Source organism: Melanostigma gelatinosum (assembly GCF_949748355.1).
Source record: "Melanostigma gelatinosum genome assembly, chromosome: 7".
NCBI classification, from domain to species: domain Eukaryota; kingdom Metazoa; phylum Chordata; class Actinopteri; order Perciformes; family Zoarcidae; genus Melanostigma; species Melanostigma gelatinosum.
In genome coordinates, this window is record NC_136640.1 from 9,099,082 (window position 1) to 9,115,928 (window position 16,847).

The 16,847-nt window shown below is 43.3% G+C and overlaps 1 protein-coding gene across 2 annotated transcripts in view; it reads left to right on the forward strand.

The window, feature by feature from the left end:
• hip1 (huntingtin interacting protein 1) overlaps positions 1–16,182 on the forward strand; it is a 42,103-nt gene extending 25,921 nt beyond the window's left edge. For both annotated transcript variants that reach the window (XM_079271954.1, XM_079271955.1), the window contains exons 11-31: positions 59–202; positions 1,032–1,129; positions 1,362–1,434; positions 1,538–1,721; positions 2,073–2,161; positions 2,411–2,527; positions 2,823–2,924; positions 4,348–4,542; positions 4,746–4,893; positions 4,983–5,069; positions 5,904–6,011; positions 6,888–7,024; positions 7,196–7,306; positions 7,654–7,712; positions 8,808–8,901; positions 9,988–10,088; positions 10,318–10,423; positions 10,557–10,680; positions 10,788–10,849; positions 11,632–11,749; positions 11,831–16,182. In XM_079271954.1, the coding sequence (XP_079128080.1) occupies positions 59–202; positions 1,032–1,129; positions 1,362–1,434; positions 1,538–1,721; positions 2,073–2,161; positions 2,411–2,527; positions 2,823–2,924; positions 4,348–4,542; positions 4,746–4,893; positions 4,983–5,069; positions 5,904–6,011; positions 6,888–7,024; positions 7,196–7,306; positions 7,654–7,712; positions 8,808–8,901; positions 9,988–10,088; positions 10,318–10,423; positions 10,557–10,680; positions 10,788–10,849; positions 11,632–11,749; positions 11,831–11,835 (2,262 nt within the window). In that variant the 3' untranslated portion in view covers positions 11,836–16,182. The remainder of the gene's footprint in view (positions 1–58; positions 203–1,031; positions 1,130–1,361; positions 1,435–1,537; positions 1,722–2,072; positions 2,162–2,410; positions 2,528–2,822; positions 2,925–4,347; positions 4,543–4,745; positions 4,894–4,982; positions 5,070–5,903; positions 6,012–6,887; positions 7,025–7,195; positions 7,307–7,653; positions 7,713–8,807; positions 8,902–9,987; positions 10,089–10,317; positions 10,424–10,556; positions 10,681–10,787; positions 10,850–11,631; positions 11,750–11,830) is intronic.
• Positions 16,183–16,847: the final 665 nt, after the last annotated feature.

Here is a 16,847-nt window from a genome sequence, read left to right on the forward strand (position 1 = left end):
AAAAGCCCACGAATAACAATATGGTGACTATAGTTGTGCGTGTGTTTTTTTTTGGCAGAACCCGCCTAACTTCCTGCGTGCGTCGGCTCTGTCGGAGCACATCAGCCCCGTGGTCGTGATCCCCGCAGAGTCGTCGTCCCCCGAGTCGGAGCACGTGGTGGAGACGGACGACCTGGTGGACACGGACGTCCCCGCGCTGCCGGTAACTAGACAAGAGGAGTTTCCCTGAGTGGTTCCTTCTTAAAATGCACTTCATCTGTTCTGTACACGGTTTGAAGGAGGATGTTGTGTCTGTGGAAGTAGTCGTAAGGCAACAGGTGCAATGTGGTAAACTGAGGGACATAAAGCAGGAAATTACCTGAGGAGACTCTCCTGTGATATTTTTCAGATTCTTGATGAGATTACTCTCAACATCTGGTTTATATTTATGTCATGGTGTTAATTATATTGACTTTCACATAGCTGGCTGTTGGGGGGAAAAAACATATTTGTCTTCTATGAAACATCGTAAATAATGAGGTGATTAATGGCAGTTTGGACCCACAATCCAGCTGCAAAACACCTGGATTAGTATTAGTGAATGAGCAGATTGATGGAGGCTCCTAATAAATATATTCGATGATATGAATGATTGAATGAAATTTATTGATAGAGCGCTTTTCACAGACATAACATCACAAGGTGCTTAACAGAGCAGACATTTAAAAGCATAAAAAACACAATGTGACCCTAGGGTCAATAAATTACATACACAGAGAAAGAAAGAAAAAAATAAATTAAATAAAAATGTAAAACATATTTTAAGAGCAGGTCTAGGACATGGGTTTTTACTCAAATTGGTACGAACAAACTCTAAATAGGTAATGACTGTGTTTCATAATAACTGTAACTATGCGGTTAGAAAAAAGAAGGAAACTCAAAATAATTACTTGGTTTGGTTAATGACAACAATAAAATAGTGCCAATGTAAGCTTTATACAGATGATCACCATGATATATTTATTTTAACCCTGCTTGTTTTAAACACACAGCCTGCTTTGGAGACCAAGTTTGACGACCTGTTTGGCACCTCGGCTGCTATTGACCCGTTCAACTTCAACAGTCAGAACGGCTTACGGAAGGACGACAAGTAAGACCAGAAAACGATTTGTGTGTCTGCATGATTATAGTTGTGACTCTACTGATCACGAATATCACAACACAGATATGGATCTTTGGTTTGATTGTATAAAATAAGACGTTCGATTGGATGCATACAAACATTTCAGACTAAAATCAAGCCAAATTTCATTTTTATCTGTTACAAGTCACCCATGACCCCTGACTTTACTTTTGATTGATGTTTTGTCTTCATCCATCAGAGACCGTCTGATTGAGCAGCTGACCAGGGAGATCCAGGCCCTCAAAGACGAGCTGGAGTCTTTCAGACTGGAGGTAAATATTTACTTTATCACTCTCAACAGCTTACAGAAGTCATGTCTCGCCCTCAAATAAATCCATTCTTTTCATCCCGCTCTCTCCCTCTGCTCCTCGTCAGAGTGGTCGCTTGTGTCAGGCTCTGAGGGGGCGTGTCAATGAGCTGGAGGCGGAGCTTGCGGAGCAGAGCCACCTGAGGCTGCAGGCTGCAGGAGAGAGCGAGTTCCTGAAGGCGGAGCTGGACGACCTGCGGAGGGTCCGAGAGGACACGGAGAAGGAGCAGCGCAGCCTGACGGAGATAGAGAGTAAGACTCGATCTGTAACTTCAGCGGGAAGCTTCTTGGCCACATTATTGTGTGATTCGGAAAGATATGTATTACATCAAAATAGTTTGGAATCAAGCTTTCTTGCCAACTTAGAAGTGTTACCTGCCGATGTATAAAAGTTGTGGCACAGAAAATAAGAAAAATAACACCAGAAAAAAGAAAGAACTCTTTGTCCATTCATTCTCAAGGAGAAAAGTAGAGGTTGTAACATGAAAAATCAAAAAGGTTTAATGAAACTAGGCCTTCGTTGCAGCGATGGCTTACCTGCAGTTTTTGTCTGCTAATAACCGTGTGTGTCTGTCGCTCTCTGTGTTGTGGGTGTCTAACCAGAAAAAGCTCAAGCCAATGAGCAGCGCTACACCAAACTGAAGGAGAAGTACTCTGAGCTGGTTCAGAGTCATGCCGACCTGCTGAGGAAGGTGAGGAAGGAAGACGAGTCTGACTGAGTCAAGTTCAATCAACTCCTTCTCTGTGTCCTTGTCCTAAGAAAAACATCCACATTTAATTCAGATCTGTCCTCCAGCTGTCCTTTTTGTAATTCCCCCCAAGCTGAAGATCCAGCCTCGGTCCTGATTATTTTGGTGTGTTTCTCTGCGTGTCTGCATCTGTGTCCCGTGTGTGTGTGTGTGTGTGTGTGTGTGTGTGTGTGTGTGTGTGTGTGCGTGCAGAACGCAGAGGTCACGCGGCAGATGACGGTGGCTCGGGCAGCACAGGACGAAGTGGATGTAGTGAGGAGAGAGATGCAAGAGAAGGTGAAGGCCGCTCAGGAGGTTGCAGACAGACAGGTGAGTACGACATGAAGGTTGTTATCGCTGCAAAACACGCACAGCGGCTCAGGCGCCGTGCTTTTGACTCCGTGTTTTGCAGTCGAGTGATTGGCTGTTCAGTCCAACAGTGCTGACAGTTACTGTCGGATGCATGATTAAAATAATGAGGTAAAGATCGGATCCTCAGTGCAAGTCATTTAGCTACAAAATGAGCCAAACAGAAGAAACCTTCGATTCAAGTTTTTCTGTTTAAGGCGTTCAAACTGAGATGTTGTGAGGTGTCTAAAGAGAGATTTATTTATTTTTGACCCAGGAGCGGGACCAGCTGGAGCAGCTTCAGGAGCTGCAGAGAGAGCTGGTGTCCAGCAGGACCGAGCTGGACTCCCTGAAGACCACCATGGCCTCGTCACAACAGGTCACTCTCCTCTCACAAAACGAGGCTTGAATCTGCTAAACTGGATCTACGAAGTTGCTGTGAAAAGTTACTGAAGTAATTTATCACGGTCCCAATTAAAATAGATAGTAGCGGCTGCCGCAGGAAAGGGTGAAAAGATTAATGATGTGGAATTTTTCACTTACAAATCTGGGTGATCCTAATGGAGCGCAGTCTGGATAAAATCTAAAAATGGGCTGCTGGCATCGTGCCATCTTACTCTAGCCATCAATTGTTGGATGATCTCGCTTACACCCCGCTTTTGTGGTGTTAGTTACATCTTTGGTGCACAGACCTGTGTTTGTGAAAGGTCGACAGTATGGATCAGCTGTTCACGGGACCCGTTTTCTGAAACCTGAACCCAGAACAGTTAAGCACGGGCTATAATATATACCAGTCTGTAACCTGTATCAGGCTGTTCACATTGTGAAAACTAAATCCTCCTGACTGCAACTGGTGAGAACAGAGCCTGCTCCAAAGGGAAATGCTCCACGATTACCGACGGAAATGCATTTCTTTAAAAAGAAGAGACCAGAATGAAACCGCACAAGCCGTAAAATCTTGTCCAAACGGCTGCTTGTGCTTGGTTTCCCTTGCTTCAGTGTACTCCTGCCGGCAAAAATTGATCTGTAGGAATATTTTGAATGGGATAATAAGGGGAGTGACAGCTCAGTAAGCCATGAATTCATGCTTTTAACTCTCACAACTCCACTGATTGCTCTTGACTCCCTTTGCCTTACCATTTCTGCACATGCAGCGCACCTCTCATCCGTCTCTGCCTCCCACTCTTGTTGCCGCTTCTTATCAACTCTGTCACTCTTTCTGTCCTCCTGCTCCTCCATCACCTCTCTAATCTCCGTAGTCTTTTTCACACACAGCCCACGTTTTATCGCTCCTGTCACATGCCTTCAGCTTTCGCTAGCTCCTGCATTCTTAATGTTGTTTCTTCTTCATCTCTCTACATTTCTCGCTTTCTGTCGGACCTGCCGGGACTCAGGCTGTAAGTCTCACACTTGTTTTTCTTACTATGCACTCGCCACTGTGTATTTAACTAGTTAATCGTGCAAAAATGTAATTTCACAAACTTCCAGTACACAGGATCTGTTGTAACTCTTCACTCTGTTGCCACAGTTCATGTTTGTTGCATTGCAGCCAAGTTGCACAACCGCAGCTCTTTTAATTGTAAACTTAACCTCATCCTGAACCTCTCTGGAGACAGTACGCCTCTCCGCAAACTTAAATGGAGGCAATATTGTTATAATCAGTGGCCGAAGATTTCTTCAAACCACATCCTGAAATGTCACGTCGGCTACGTATTATCCTCACCATGCCTTCCTGTGGATTCATTGTTCCTCGTAATCATCTTCTTTTTTGTATCCCTCCATCTCTTTTTCCATCCTCGTAGTCGAGTGAGGTGCTCAGCACACAGCTGGTCGCCCTGAAGTCTGAGAAGGCGGAGCTGGTGCAGTCCTTGTCGAAGGTGGAGGCGGAGCTGGCGGTCCACGGGGAGGAGCTAGAGCGAGTCCAGAGCTCGTTGGCGACTGAGAGGGAGAGCGGGGTGAAGACGGCCGAAGCCCTGCAGAACCAGCTCAATGAGAAGGTGACGAATTGTCTTTTTTTTTAATCAATTACTGAATTAACTTTCTTAATCAGCTGTAATAAATCAAGCAGATGTTTCGGTTGCAAGTGAAGCACGTCAATGAACGTCGTATTCATTTTCACATTTGGACCCGTTGACATTTCTAACAAAGGCTTGTGTGATAAGTTCAACCGTGTGAGTCTTGTGTGTATTTGCGCCCGCAGGAGAGCAGGGAGCAGGCGTTAGAGAGCCAGCTGGTTGCAGCTCGCTGGTCCAGCCTGCAGGGAGCTGTGGAGGAGGCAGAGAAGATCATCCAGGATTCGCTGGCTCAGATAGACGACCCGGCGCACATCAGCTGCACCAGCTCCGCAGGTCAGAGCAGCTGCGAGGGGATGCTAATTAGCACTGTGTGTAGTGATGTTTGTGTGCACGCTCACATGTTGTTGTTTTAATCTCTGCAGACTACCTAGCATCCAGATGTCAGGCCTCTTTAGACTGTATGGACCGACTCCAATCTGCCAGAGAGGCCTTCCTGGCTGACAACACAGGTGAGAGTTTATCTTTGTAAAGGTGAGCATTAGAGGTAAAGATATGTAATAAGCTAGTACATGCCTTTTTTTTATACATTCTTTCGCTACTCAACATTGTCATGAAGACCGTCGTCATCGAACACACACCCTAAAATCATCATTATTAACGGCCCTGCGCACACACGCGGGTGTTCTCCGTTGTTTTGGCTGATAAGCTTTGCAGGGAACGATGTGATATCACCACTTTCTGTACTAATGTACAAATGACAATGATGTAGGTGCAACATAATTAAGAAGTGAGGGTAAGTGTCAATCAAGCAGACAGAGAGTCTGTACATTAGTGGAAACACCGGTGAGGATGTACAACAGGTGTGTGTGGGCTTTAAAACATGAATCATTAAAACAGAGCGGGCTGCCAGGTAGAGCCAAAGCAGACACAAGGTGATAACTGTACTAGTGTGTTATGATAAGAGGAAAAGCTATTGTCATTTCAAAGCTAATTCCTTACTAGAAAACATGTTTGACCACACGTATCGCTGTATTTTTAGGCGATGTATCGCTGTATTTTTAGGCGATGTACTGTATTCAGCCTACTATAGCTAGCAATAGCTGTTTGCTAGCTACTAGCTTATATGCTATTAGCGTGCTAATGTCCCTCCTAAATGCTCAGTTGTGATAAACGATGTTAATTTCTTTGTTCAAGTTTTTAGGAAATCATTCCAACCATAGTTATGTATAACTACTAGTAAAAACCTGAGTGTATTAAAAGTAAAAACATCAAACAAGATAAAATAGTGAAATAAAGTCATGTTGACTGAGGCAGGTGTGATTTCAAATAATTTGTTCGTCCAGGTGTATCTGAGCTGGTGCGAGTGGTGACCCAGTGTGGCCACCTGGTGGGCGACACCATCGTTCAGGGTAGTGCCACCTCCCACATGGTGCCCGCGGGGCAAGCTGAGGGTAAGTGTGTGTGTGTGTGTGTGTGACAGAGATAGAGATTGTACTCTCCACTTCACTCCTGATATTATCTGTTGTCCCAGACATGTACACGTTCTGACATGTCTGTAAGTAGTTCATACCTCCTCATGTAAGTAAGGTTGGGCCATTTAAGTTATGACTGTCCTCTCTATAATTAGCCTGGATGAACATTAATGTCAGTGAGTAATCTTCTGGTTATGCCTTGTATCAGTCTATAGCCGAACAGCCAAATTCTGCATGGACGAAACAAAGTTGCTGTCTTCATTCAGGAGCAATGTCTGCGGGATTTAGCTCTCTTTGTAGCTAGTTAGCAGCCTAGACAAGTCTAAACATGCCTAAATATAATTGGCCAGCAGTCTTATTTTTGCAACAAAAAAACAACAACATGGAATTAAAACTGGGTCAAACTGAAGCGGTGTCTGAAGCTCTGAAAACCCTGTCTGTCCAAACTGTACCGAAACATTTGAATGAAGCATAAGAAAGTACAGTTTGATGCAAATCTGGCCGTCCTGCATCTTGCAGCAGGCCGACGGCTGCTGTAGAGGTAGTTTTGGTTTCTCCTTGTTCTCTCATGTTAGTGGCTGTTTCAGCTGTCAGTTGACACTTTGCCTGAAGGGATGTCAGAATAATTAACACTGCAGCTGCAGCCACTAGTGGCATCGTTGCACATCAGAGTTTACAGAAGACACAACATGTATAGACAATGCCATTGTGGCATGCAAACCTATAATTAGTTTTCTTCAGTGTGTATTCTGTAGGTGTAATACTGGTATTGTCACTTCTTTTTCACTGGAGCAGCTCCACAAATTGTTTTTATATTTTAATGACGTGCGTCCTACCTCTCTCTGTCCCCATCAGCCCTGTCAGGGAGCGTGAAGGCGTGCGGGGCTGAAGCTCTGGCTCTGCTGGGCCAGATGAAGCAGCAGAGCAGCCTGTCTGCAGCTGACAACGGCAAGCTGAGGGCGGCTCTGGAGGCCATCCTGGCCACTGCAGAGGTCCATACTTCATACATACTAATGTTTGCACTCTGTCAACATAAAACAGGACAAAGTTTCTGTATGAGGGAAAACATAAAGTAGTTTAATTGAATCTAGACCGTGATAAAAGGGTTACATTTGTTTGCTTTAATCCTGACTTCAGTCTCTCTTGTTCCGTCTGTCGGTCAGAAACTGCGTCCTCGGGGTTTGGACCTACAGCAGGGGGAGCTGGGAGATCTAGTGGAGCAGGAAATGGCTGCCACTTCTGCTGCTGTGGAGTTGGCGGCTGCCAGAATAGAGGTTTGTGTGTTTAGCTGTGGTCATCTGGTGGCAGATGTTTTGTATTTAAATGCACTTGCTGTGTGTGTGTGTGTGTGTGTGTGTGTGTGTGTGTGTGTGTGTGTGTGTGTGTGTGTGTGTGTGTGTGTGTGTGTGTGTGTGTGTGTGTGTGTGTGTGTGTGTGTGTGTGTGTGTGTGTGTGTGTGGGTGGGTGGGTGGGTGGGTGAGAGAGAGAGAGAGTGTGAGAGGGCGGCTCTTTGTAAGCTGTGTGAAAACATTGTCCCTTGTTTCACTTTCCAGCAGAATTAACTTCAAAGTGTCCTTTTTTTGTTTTGTTGTGTCCCTTGTGCCTCTGTGGATCCCAACAGGAAATGCTCAACAATTCTCGAGCGGTTGATACAGGAATCAAGATGGAAGTCAATAAGAGGTAATGCACCGCTTCAGACTTGGAATCACTGTTTACCGTCACAATAATCGCAAACTGTCACCTCAAATTAACGGAATACTGTGCAAGACATTTTACAAAAAGACCCACAAACAAATGTTTCTTCTTTCGAGGACTTTATCTTTGTTTCTCTCCTCTCCATACGGTAGCAGTTTTAGCCATAACTTAACTGTAAACTTGAACTATCAGTAGCCAGAACAACACCCACCTCTGTGGTTAAAGACAAATTAATTAGCCTGAAAAACATATGAAGATTGAGTAACCGATTCCTCTGTTATAGATGGATACAGTAAGCCCCGCCTCCTGTTATGTTTGTAAAAGAACTGACCACAAGATGTAATGGTTTCCAACAACGGCAATGAACTGGAAAAGGAAATAGAGATGCTTCTAGAGAAAGGCAGCACAAACAGTTACACAACGTTTCAGTGAAGCTGCAGACGGTCACACATTCAGGGCTGACGTGCGAAGAATTTGATCAGTTCTGCCACAAAGCCGACGCAAACTGTGAAGTCTGAAGCCGGTGTGGCACGTAATGTTTGTCTGCGGTTTTTCATCCATGCAAACCTATAATTACTCTTCTTCAGTGTGTATTCTGTGGGTTCAGTACTTTTAATGTCACTCCTTTTTCACCGGAGCAGCTCCACAAATTGTTATGATATCACAGATGTCCTACACCTCGTTGGTTTATTTATACGGTGCAACCAACAGCTCCAGGAAGTTCAGAAATCTCTTGATTACGTTACTGTGCACAAGCTTGAAGCTCCAAACTTCAGTGATTTTGTTTCATGCACATAAATCTTCACTAAACCGCCCAATGTTACGTTCAGTTGTAAGTTTCAGATTTTGCTGCTTTTGTCTCGTACGTAAGTGTGCATGTCATCAAGTAGTTTTCATCTTTATTTATCCAGTCTGTGCAATTATTCAGTGGTGCATTGATCATGCAACAATTAGACGGCGGGGAAACTCACTGGTATTTCCAAAGAGTGAGGAAGCTGGTGTCTTTCTGGAGTGAGCGCCGTCTTTCATGCTGTGTCAGTGAGTCAGTGTTTGTTTCTTCTGCTCTGTCGCCTCCTGCAGGATTTTGGCCTCCTGCACAGAGCTGATGCAGGCGATCAAGCAGCTTGTTTTGTCTTCCAAAAATCTGCAAAAGGACATCGTGGAGAGTGGCAGGGTGAGTTTCTTCTTCTGCGTTTCAACGGTGACAATGAGATGTTTGTCATATTGTTAACAGATTTCACACGATCAGATATTCAGCATCAAAAAATAAGACGACATAAAATAAGAGGAATATACAAGTATAAGTAGGAACTGTACGAAACTATACAAGAATATAGTGTATGATATTTACATAATATAGTGTGATAGAGTGCAGTGTAGTATAGTATGAGGTTTAAGATACAGTTTAAAGGTATAATGTAATTATATTAATACTAATAAATATAATATTTACGTTATTATACAAACATAATAGTGCAGCAGTAGAGCAGAATATAAAATGTAATATAGAATAGCACGGTATGGTACAGTATTGTATATTTTATATATATATATATTAGTGCTGGGCAAGTTAACGCGTTAATTTCGCGTTAACGCATTCATTAATTAACGCCGACAATTATTTTATCGCGCGTTAACGCATTTTTTAAAATTTATTATAAATCTTTTTTTTTTTAAATTGAAAGACAAGAGACAATACATAACAACAAGAGGATGACAAGAACAGTGGGATAAAAGCCAGCAAACATCCTATTGTCAGTAATTCTAGTGCACCTATATGCTGAAATTCAAGGTAAACGCATTTAAACGGCACAGATCGGGAGTGAGCGAAGGACTTTGAAAGTTAGCGGAAAGATTAACGTGTACCGTTTCTAATTAAATAAAACAAATGAACAAATAGCTTGATACCTCCTTACAGTCCCGGACACACACTCAACAAAAGCTGGCTGCATATATTGCAGCGTTTACTATTTGATTGCACTAATTATATATATTATATTATATTATATACTAATTATATATATGTTTATTTTGTAATGTTGATTAGACAATTTGATTATGTCGCCTTTGACTGAGGAATTGTGAACGGCTTTTGTCGCTACGTTGTGGAAAAATGAACGATTGCTCAATCAATAACTTACCTGCTAGATTAATGGATCATTAAAAACAGTCTTAAGTTGCAGCCCCTGCGTTCATACCTGAGAGTTTCAAATGCGTCTCATGAAACGTATGTTTTATTATTCCCTCTTTTGTCCACCAGGGGGCAGCCTCCATGAAGGAATTTTATGCCAAGAACTCCCGCTGGACTGAGGGCCTGATCTCTGCCTCCAAAGCAGTGGGATGGGGCGCCACGGTCATGGTGTAAGTATCGGTCCTCCCTCCTGAGCGTCGCCTTCTTACCGCCGAGTACAAAAGTGTTGTGAGTCTTAAAAGTGCTGAAGAATGAAAGAGGTGACCTTTAAGAGGAAATAACTAAAGAACAAACAAGACAGTAAATCATGTCTTAAGCCTGGAAGGACCTTCGTAAATCAGGTGGTTCCTACTGTGCTGTGAACAAAGTGGTGTTAACCTCCGAACGCTGTCGTTCCAGGGATGCTGCTGATCTGGTGGTGCAGGGCAAAGGGAAGTTTGAGGAGTTGATGGTGTGTTCACATGAAATAGCAGCCAGCACAGCACAGCTAGTGGCTGCCTCTAAGGTGAGCAAAGAATGCAAATTGTTTCATTCTGCCGGTGTCTGAATGGTAGCTAACAGAGGAATACAGCTATGAGCAGAGGTCCCATGTTGTAAATCTCGTGTCTCTTGAATGGCTGCTGTTCTTCCCTCTCCAGGTGAAAGCAGACAAGGACAGCGGCAACCTGCAGCGCCTGCAGAAGGCGTCCCGCGGCGTCACACAGGCCACCGCGGCGGTCGTGGCCTCCACCAAGTCTGGGAAGTCCCAGATTGAAGAGAAAGGTGAGAAAGTTAGGATCGTTTGGTCATAATACAAAATGTCCAATTGTTTTTTCGGGAGTTCAAAGCTACACGTTGTAAGAAAAACATAATTTGTTCTTCGTGTGCAGATACAATGGACTTCTCCAGCATGACTCTCACCCAGATCAAACGACAAGAGATGGACGCACAGGTAAGTGGCAGAATACAGCAAATATATATCGACCGGAATGAGCCACAAAGCTGAGTTGAGTCTTAAAAACATGCTTTAAATTATGTAGAGAAGCAAAAGTAACTTCACTCCAGGAAGCTGCTCTGCATTTCATTGGAAACAACATTCTCTCTCCCATTTAGCCCACAGCATGAGGACATCTTATTTTAGGAATTAAATATTTAGTAACCTCTCAGGACGGATGATATGTGAGTTTATGTCTGAAGTTTCCACATCAGACTAAAAGGTGTATTGTTCTCCGTCCATTGAGAGAGAGCGCCCATATGAACACTTCACTCTGTGTTGTGGCTCCGCTTCCCCCGACACTGAAAGAAAACCACAGAAAGGTCTGGAGCTGCTCACACACACACACACACACACACACACACGAGTCCCTCGATTTGAAGTGTCTTAACTAAAAACCTGAGTGAATAATGATTGTTTAACGAACTAGGCTTTAGAAAACACAGACACAAGGGAATTTGGAGAAACATAACATAATAATCAGCAAATCAGTACTTACTTAATTAAACATGGATTACATTTTTGTATATAATAATTGTATATAAAAATCAAATCATAGGGAAAAGGTAAAATAACAAAGAGTAAGTTCATCAAGTGTCTTGCATGAGATCAAAGGAAAATAATATTTGTTCCCTCCTATTCTGTCTCCATGCAACTATTTTCTGTATGTGACTCGTAAAAACAAGGAGGTATTTCGTGGTTTGCAGGGAAATGACGGGTGTGTGTCTGTGTTTCCTCAGGTCCTGGTGCTGGAGCTGGAGACTCGTCTGCAGAGGGAGCGCGAGCGTCTCGGCGAGCTGAGGAAGAAACATTACGAGCTGGCCGGAGTAGCGGAGGGTTGGGGCGAGCAAGAAGAGGGTAAGGCAGAGGACAACCACTGTAGTTTGAATACACCCCCAAACAATTAACATGAATCCGTCTCTTTCTCAATCGGCACAGGTTGAGACCTGCCAGCGCTGTCGTCCCCCTCCTCTACCAGAAGACCGGCTTCTGTCTGCCTCTTTCTATTTATACACCTCTCACCCTCTTTCTTCCTTGTGTTCTTCTCTCTCTCTCTCTCTTTTCTTTGTTTGTCATCGAAGCCAAATTAAAAGGTGCTTCTCTTTCTAAACCTGCTTCTCCACCCATGTCCACGGGTTCAGCGACGGGGGGGCGTTGAAGGGAGGAACCAATAGATGTGAGGAGTGGAAGGTTTGGGGGAGGGAGGGTGCCCGACTTCACGGTGTCACACCCCTCCATGCCATGCCTCTCCTCCGGGACTGTGTTGGATGGAACGCTGTCAACGTGAAGTGGATCCGTTCTACGGAGTATTTATTGTCTTTTTCTTGCCCGTTTTTTAAAATAACGGCACTCCGTCGTCGAGGAGTCACAATGGAGACGCAAAGAGCACAAGTTCTACTCAAGACATCCCAGGATGCACTGCACAAGGGCCAAACTCTCAGCAGCAGTAAGAAGGACTGTTCTTGCCCCTCCCCATTCCCCAAATCATGTCTCTGTGTAACATAGATGGCCTGCTCTCCTCCGAAAACAAGTGTTGTGAGCTTGTAAGGCCGTCTATCTGTCTTAATCTTCCTCTCTAGTTTCTTCCTGTTCTTTCCTCACTGTGAGTTATCACCTTATCAAGTCCACACCGCTTCACTGCCTGGTTCACTGGACTTTCTGCCTTTCACCTCTCTACCATTAACGACCGTGACTGTTTACTCGAGCCGACCCTATTTTCTTCTTCTCTTTTTCTTTTAACGGACGCTTGCATGCAAACTCTTAAATCTGCTCCAAAATCAGGAGTACTTTCAGGAAAGGAAAGTTTTTTTTTCTCTCTCAACAGTCGTCTCCCTGTGAGCTTTGAGACTGCCGACTGCCTCGTGCTACATCGTCGGAGGTAGCGGTGCATCGTGGGAAGGACTGATGCGAGAGAAAGTCGTTGCTCAAACTCTAAAGACGTGGGGTCATTTTTGTCATTTCCCCTTTTTTATATTGCTTAAAGGAGGTAGAGGGAGGCAACCTTCCTTTTTATATACAAAAAAAAAAGCAACAGTTGTTAAACAAAGTTGAAGACCCTTATTGGTGCATACAAACATTGGCCACTTCAACAGATCTGTCACAGAAGCAGCAGCTGTGGAGGTGCAGCTGGGCTCCCGTCACATAATGGACTGTTAGCCGCGTCGTCTTCTGGTCGGCGGCCATCCAAGCCCGTTGGCTCGATTACTTCCTGGAGGACGTCTGCTGAGGGTTTTTCAGAAGAAAGGACTGCCCCCTCTCGGCCAGAGAAAAATCTGCAGTAGCAACAAAAGGAAATCCGAAAAAGACTCGGACGTCGGGACACTTACACAATTATTCATGAAATGTTGTATCTGGTTTATCAGCAGGGGCCTGCCTCTTCAAATACCTGCAGGACTGCGGTTTTATACATCCTTCACGAACGTAACAGTCTGCCAAGACCACAATGGACTCTGAAGTGTTTTCAATAGCTTCCTAAAGACCAAGTAGCTGTGTATATAAACTACAAGCCTTCTTCTGTTGGAAATAATCTTTTCGTTTCATCTAAAAAGCATTCAATAGCATAATTATTATTGTTATTTTTTGCATCTCTCCAAGTAAGGATTCAGTTTAATTGAATGAGGAATGGTGCACTCGCTAGCCACAGGAGAGAGATGTTGTTATTTAACAGAAGTTCCTACTGAGATGGACTGACTTTGAACTTGTTGCCAGTGGACTCTGTGAGCAGACTGATCATGCCTTTGTGCAAACCATGAGATGAGTAGGCATCCGTTTGATTTCTTCTTCCTGTTTGATGGTGACCATGATGATTCTCTCTCTGTCTCTTAACATACTTTGTTTTGACGCTCTGCTCCAGCTGTGTATCTAAAAAAAAAAAAAGAGGTTGTGACACTGGTTTATTTAACAGACGCTGGTCAAATAGTATTTGCCAATAATTCTTCAAAACTAGTTTTAAACCACTTGCAGAAGCAGATGGGTGCTTCAAAAGAGAGAAAAGTGTTTCATTAGTCAGACTTTGAAATCGTTTTTGCATTTGACACCACCCATCTGCTGCCCCAAGAAGGTTAAACAAACAGCAAGCATTAATTGCATTACTGTTGGGTCCGGGTGTCTCTGTATTTAATCATGATTTTAGATGTGTTCTGTCACTTCTTCCACACCTGGGTAGCTGTTTTCATTAGAAATTGGAATGTAAAACATAAGACACATTTTATACGGTATTTCAAGTGTCTAGAAAGATGATTTGAATTCACCTTGAGGGTTGCTTGGTTGTATTTTTGCCCAAATATTCTTAATTAACCTGTCTCTCTCTCTCTGTCTCTCTTGGGTCTGTGTCTGTAGTCCTACCAGCTCAGCCAGCCTTTCAAACTGCCTCACACTGTAGTCAAAGAGAAACAAACACTCACATAGCAACATTGAAATATGTCTTTGTATGATACACTAAAACTATGTTGGTGGGTTTGTTTTTATTTTTTCAGTTTTCAAAATAAATATTTCAACTCAATAATACAGAGCCAGATACGACTGTGATTCTTATGGCGTCGGACAAGTCGGCTGCAGTCTGCTATCATGAAATGTAATTAGTGAAGAGGAAACGAGTTACGTCAGCCAGTTGAGAGCAGTGTGTCTCTGCAGATGTTCTCTGTTTTTCCTCTACACGGTGTTATTCTTGGAAAAGCTGGATGTTACATAATCGCTGATTGATAAATTGCTTCAGCCACTGTTTTTTAATTAATAGACGTTGCATTTCAGCTTTTTTCGCAGGCGATAATATGTCCGTTTATGTGCTGAATGCAAATGGTTTTAGTGCAGATATAATAAGATGCTTGTTTGCGTGTGCCTGAGCAAGAGGAGTGGCTCGATAACTCTTTTAACCTTACATCAGAGCAGAGCTAAACTCCTAATGCACCTAATTGATTTTTTGGGCGGGTAAAATTCTTTTCCAGTAAAAGCATTGACTCATGCGGCTCAAAGTGCTCGCATTGTTGCCATTCAATTTCCAAAAAAGATATTGTCCAATTGGAGACAGGGAAACTCCAACCTGCCTGCTCGTCCAGCAGCAGATGTTTACGACAGAAAATATCCTCCAAAGCACAGACATGTTGGAGGCAAGGAGCAAATAAATCAGCCTAATCTGAAACCACTGTGCTGACATTACAGAAATCCCTAATCTGGGCTGCTCCAGGATCAACCACATCTTCTGATAAGAGTCTCATTCCCTCGTAACTGCAGTTTTTAACAGGAAACCGAAAACTCAAGAAGATATATTTCGAACATTGTATTGTATTTTGGCACACTTTGATCCATCAATAACTTCAGACTGTCCTGCAGGACTTCATGGCAGTTAACGAGCCACACCTGCTGTCAGGTACAGGCAGACCAGGTGTGCCTCGTTAACCACCAGCGAGGGCCATAAACGTGCAAAACGGCAGAAATGTAGAAAGTCCAGTGAGGTAACAGCGTTTCAACAACGAGGCTGCAGAGATTCAGGTCGTTAATTACAGTGATGTGTGATTTTGGAGGATTCATCAAATGTTCCTTCCCTTATCTAGAGGCTCTCTGGCAGTTGGCAGGTGAGTGCAATTAATGTTTATTGACTTCCTGGCTTCATAGACTGTAGAAGTAGGCTGGGTCTGTTTAGATAGATGTCCTATTTCAACACAAAAGGCACACAGGTGTTTTCAATCAGTTTGTTCGACGTCTAATCAGTCGTTTGAGATTCGCTGGGATTTATTGAACTAATATAAATGATTAAAGGTTCTATGAATGATATTCGGAGCGTTACTATAGCAGCAAACTGTAAAGATATAATGTGGAGTAATGTCTGTATACCTGACAGAATGAAGTTGCTTCATACAAATAAAAATCAATATAAAACCTTTTCCTTTAGCCTTCAATTGGATTGTAAAAAAAAATAAAAAAGTACTTTACTACCAATGAGTCAATGAGATTGATAATTATTTAAAATGTATTACAACTTCGAATTTCACTAATTTAATACTTTATCATCCCTATTTCCCTACACACAAAAGACTGACCGGGTTGTTTCACAGTTTGAGGGTTGGTTTTGACTTCAGATACATTTCTGCACAAGCCGTGAAAAATAACTTTTTTTATACATATGATGTCTCCTTTTTAAAGTTACAATCTTGAAGATCTTCGTTTTATTCCCTATGGCCATAAGCGGTGACTACAGATGTGCTTTTCGGTCTCACTTCCCAGAGAGTGCTGATTGTGATATCATTTTCTGGGAATGTCTCCAAAATGTGTAATACTGCAAATGCAGGGGTTTAGTGGGCCACAGGCTCAATCACCTTTCTGTGGTCCCTCATCTGTTTATGGATAGTAGTTTACCAGACATGTAAATTAAAATCTGTGAGATTATTACTTTAAAATTAGTGAACGTTGTTTTTTTCAGTACAAATATTGGTCTAATTCTCCCGCCTGAAGGATTTTCCCTAATCTTCAGTTTCTCTATCACTTCATGTCCACAGTGAGTAGGCTGCCGCTGCTCTTCCTTACATGTAGTACAGTATATGCAGTGGTGTTGTTTTGCCACATGGGTAATGTAGTGGGTGGTGCCTGTGAACAGCTGAACTATTTATAGTCTCTGCAGTCCTGAGCTCAGCGGCCTTACAGCAGGTCTCCTGACAGCTGCAGCAGAGTCTCCCCTCTGCTCTCCAACACCAGCAGGGTCCAGCAGGGTCCAGCAGGGTCCAGCAGGGTCCAGCAGGGTCCAGCAGGGACCCGCCGGCCTCACACACATCTGCAGGTTCACTGACAGGTGCGGGCGGGTTGTTCAGTCAGTCGTGTGGACAGATACAAACCTATAGTCCGGCTGCACACGAGGTTCATTTTGAACCTGTTAACTTTTTGTTCTTTGCTGCTGAAACAATATATACATCATATAGAAGGGCTGCGAAACATTGTGTGATCCAAAACATTTTGATTTGTTGAT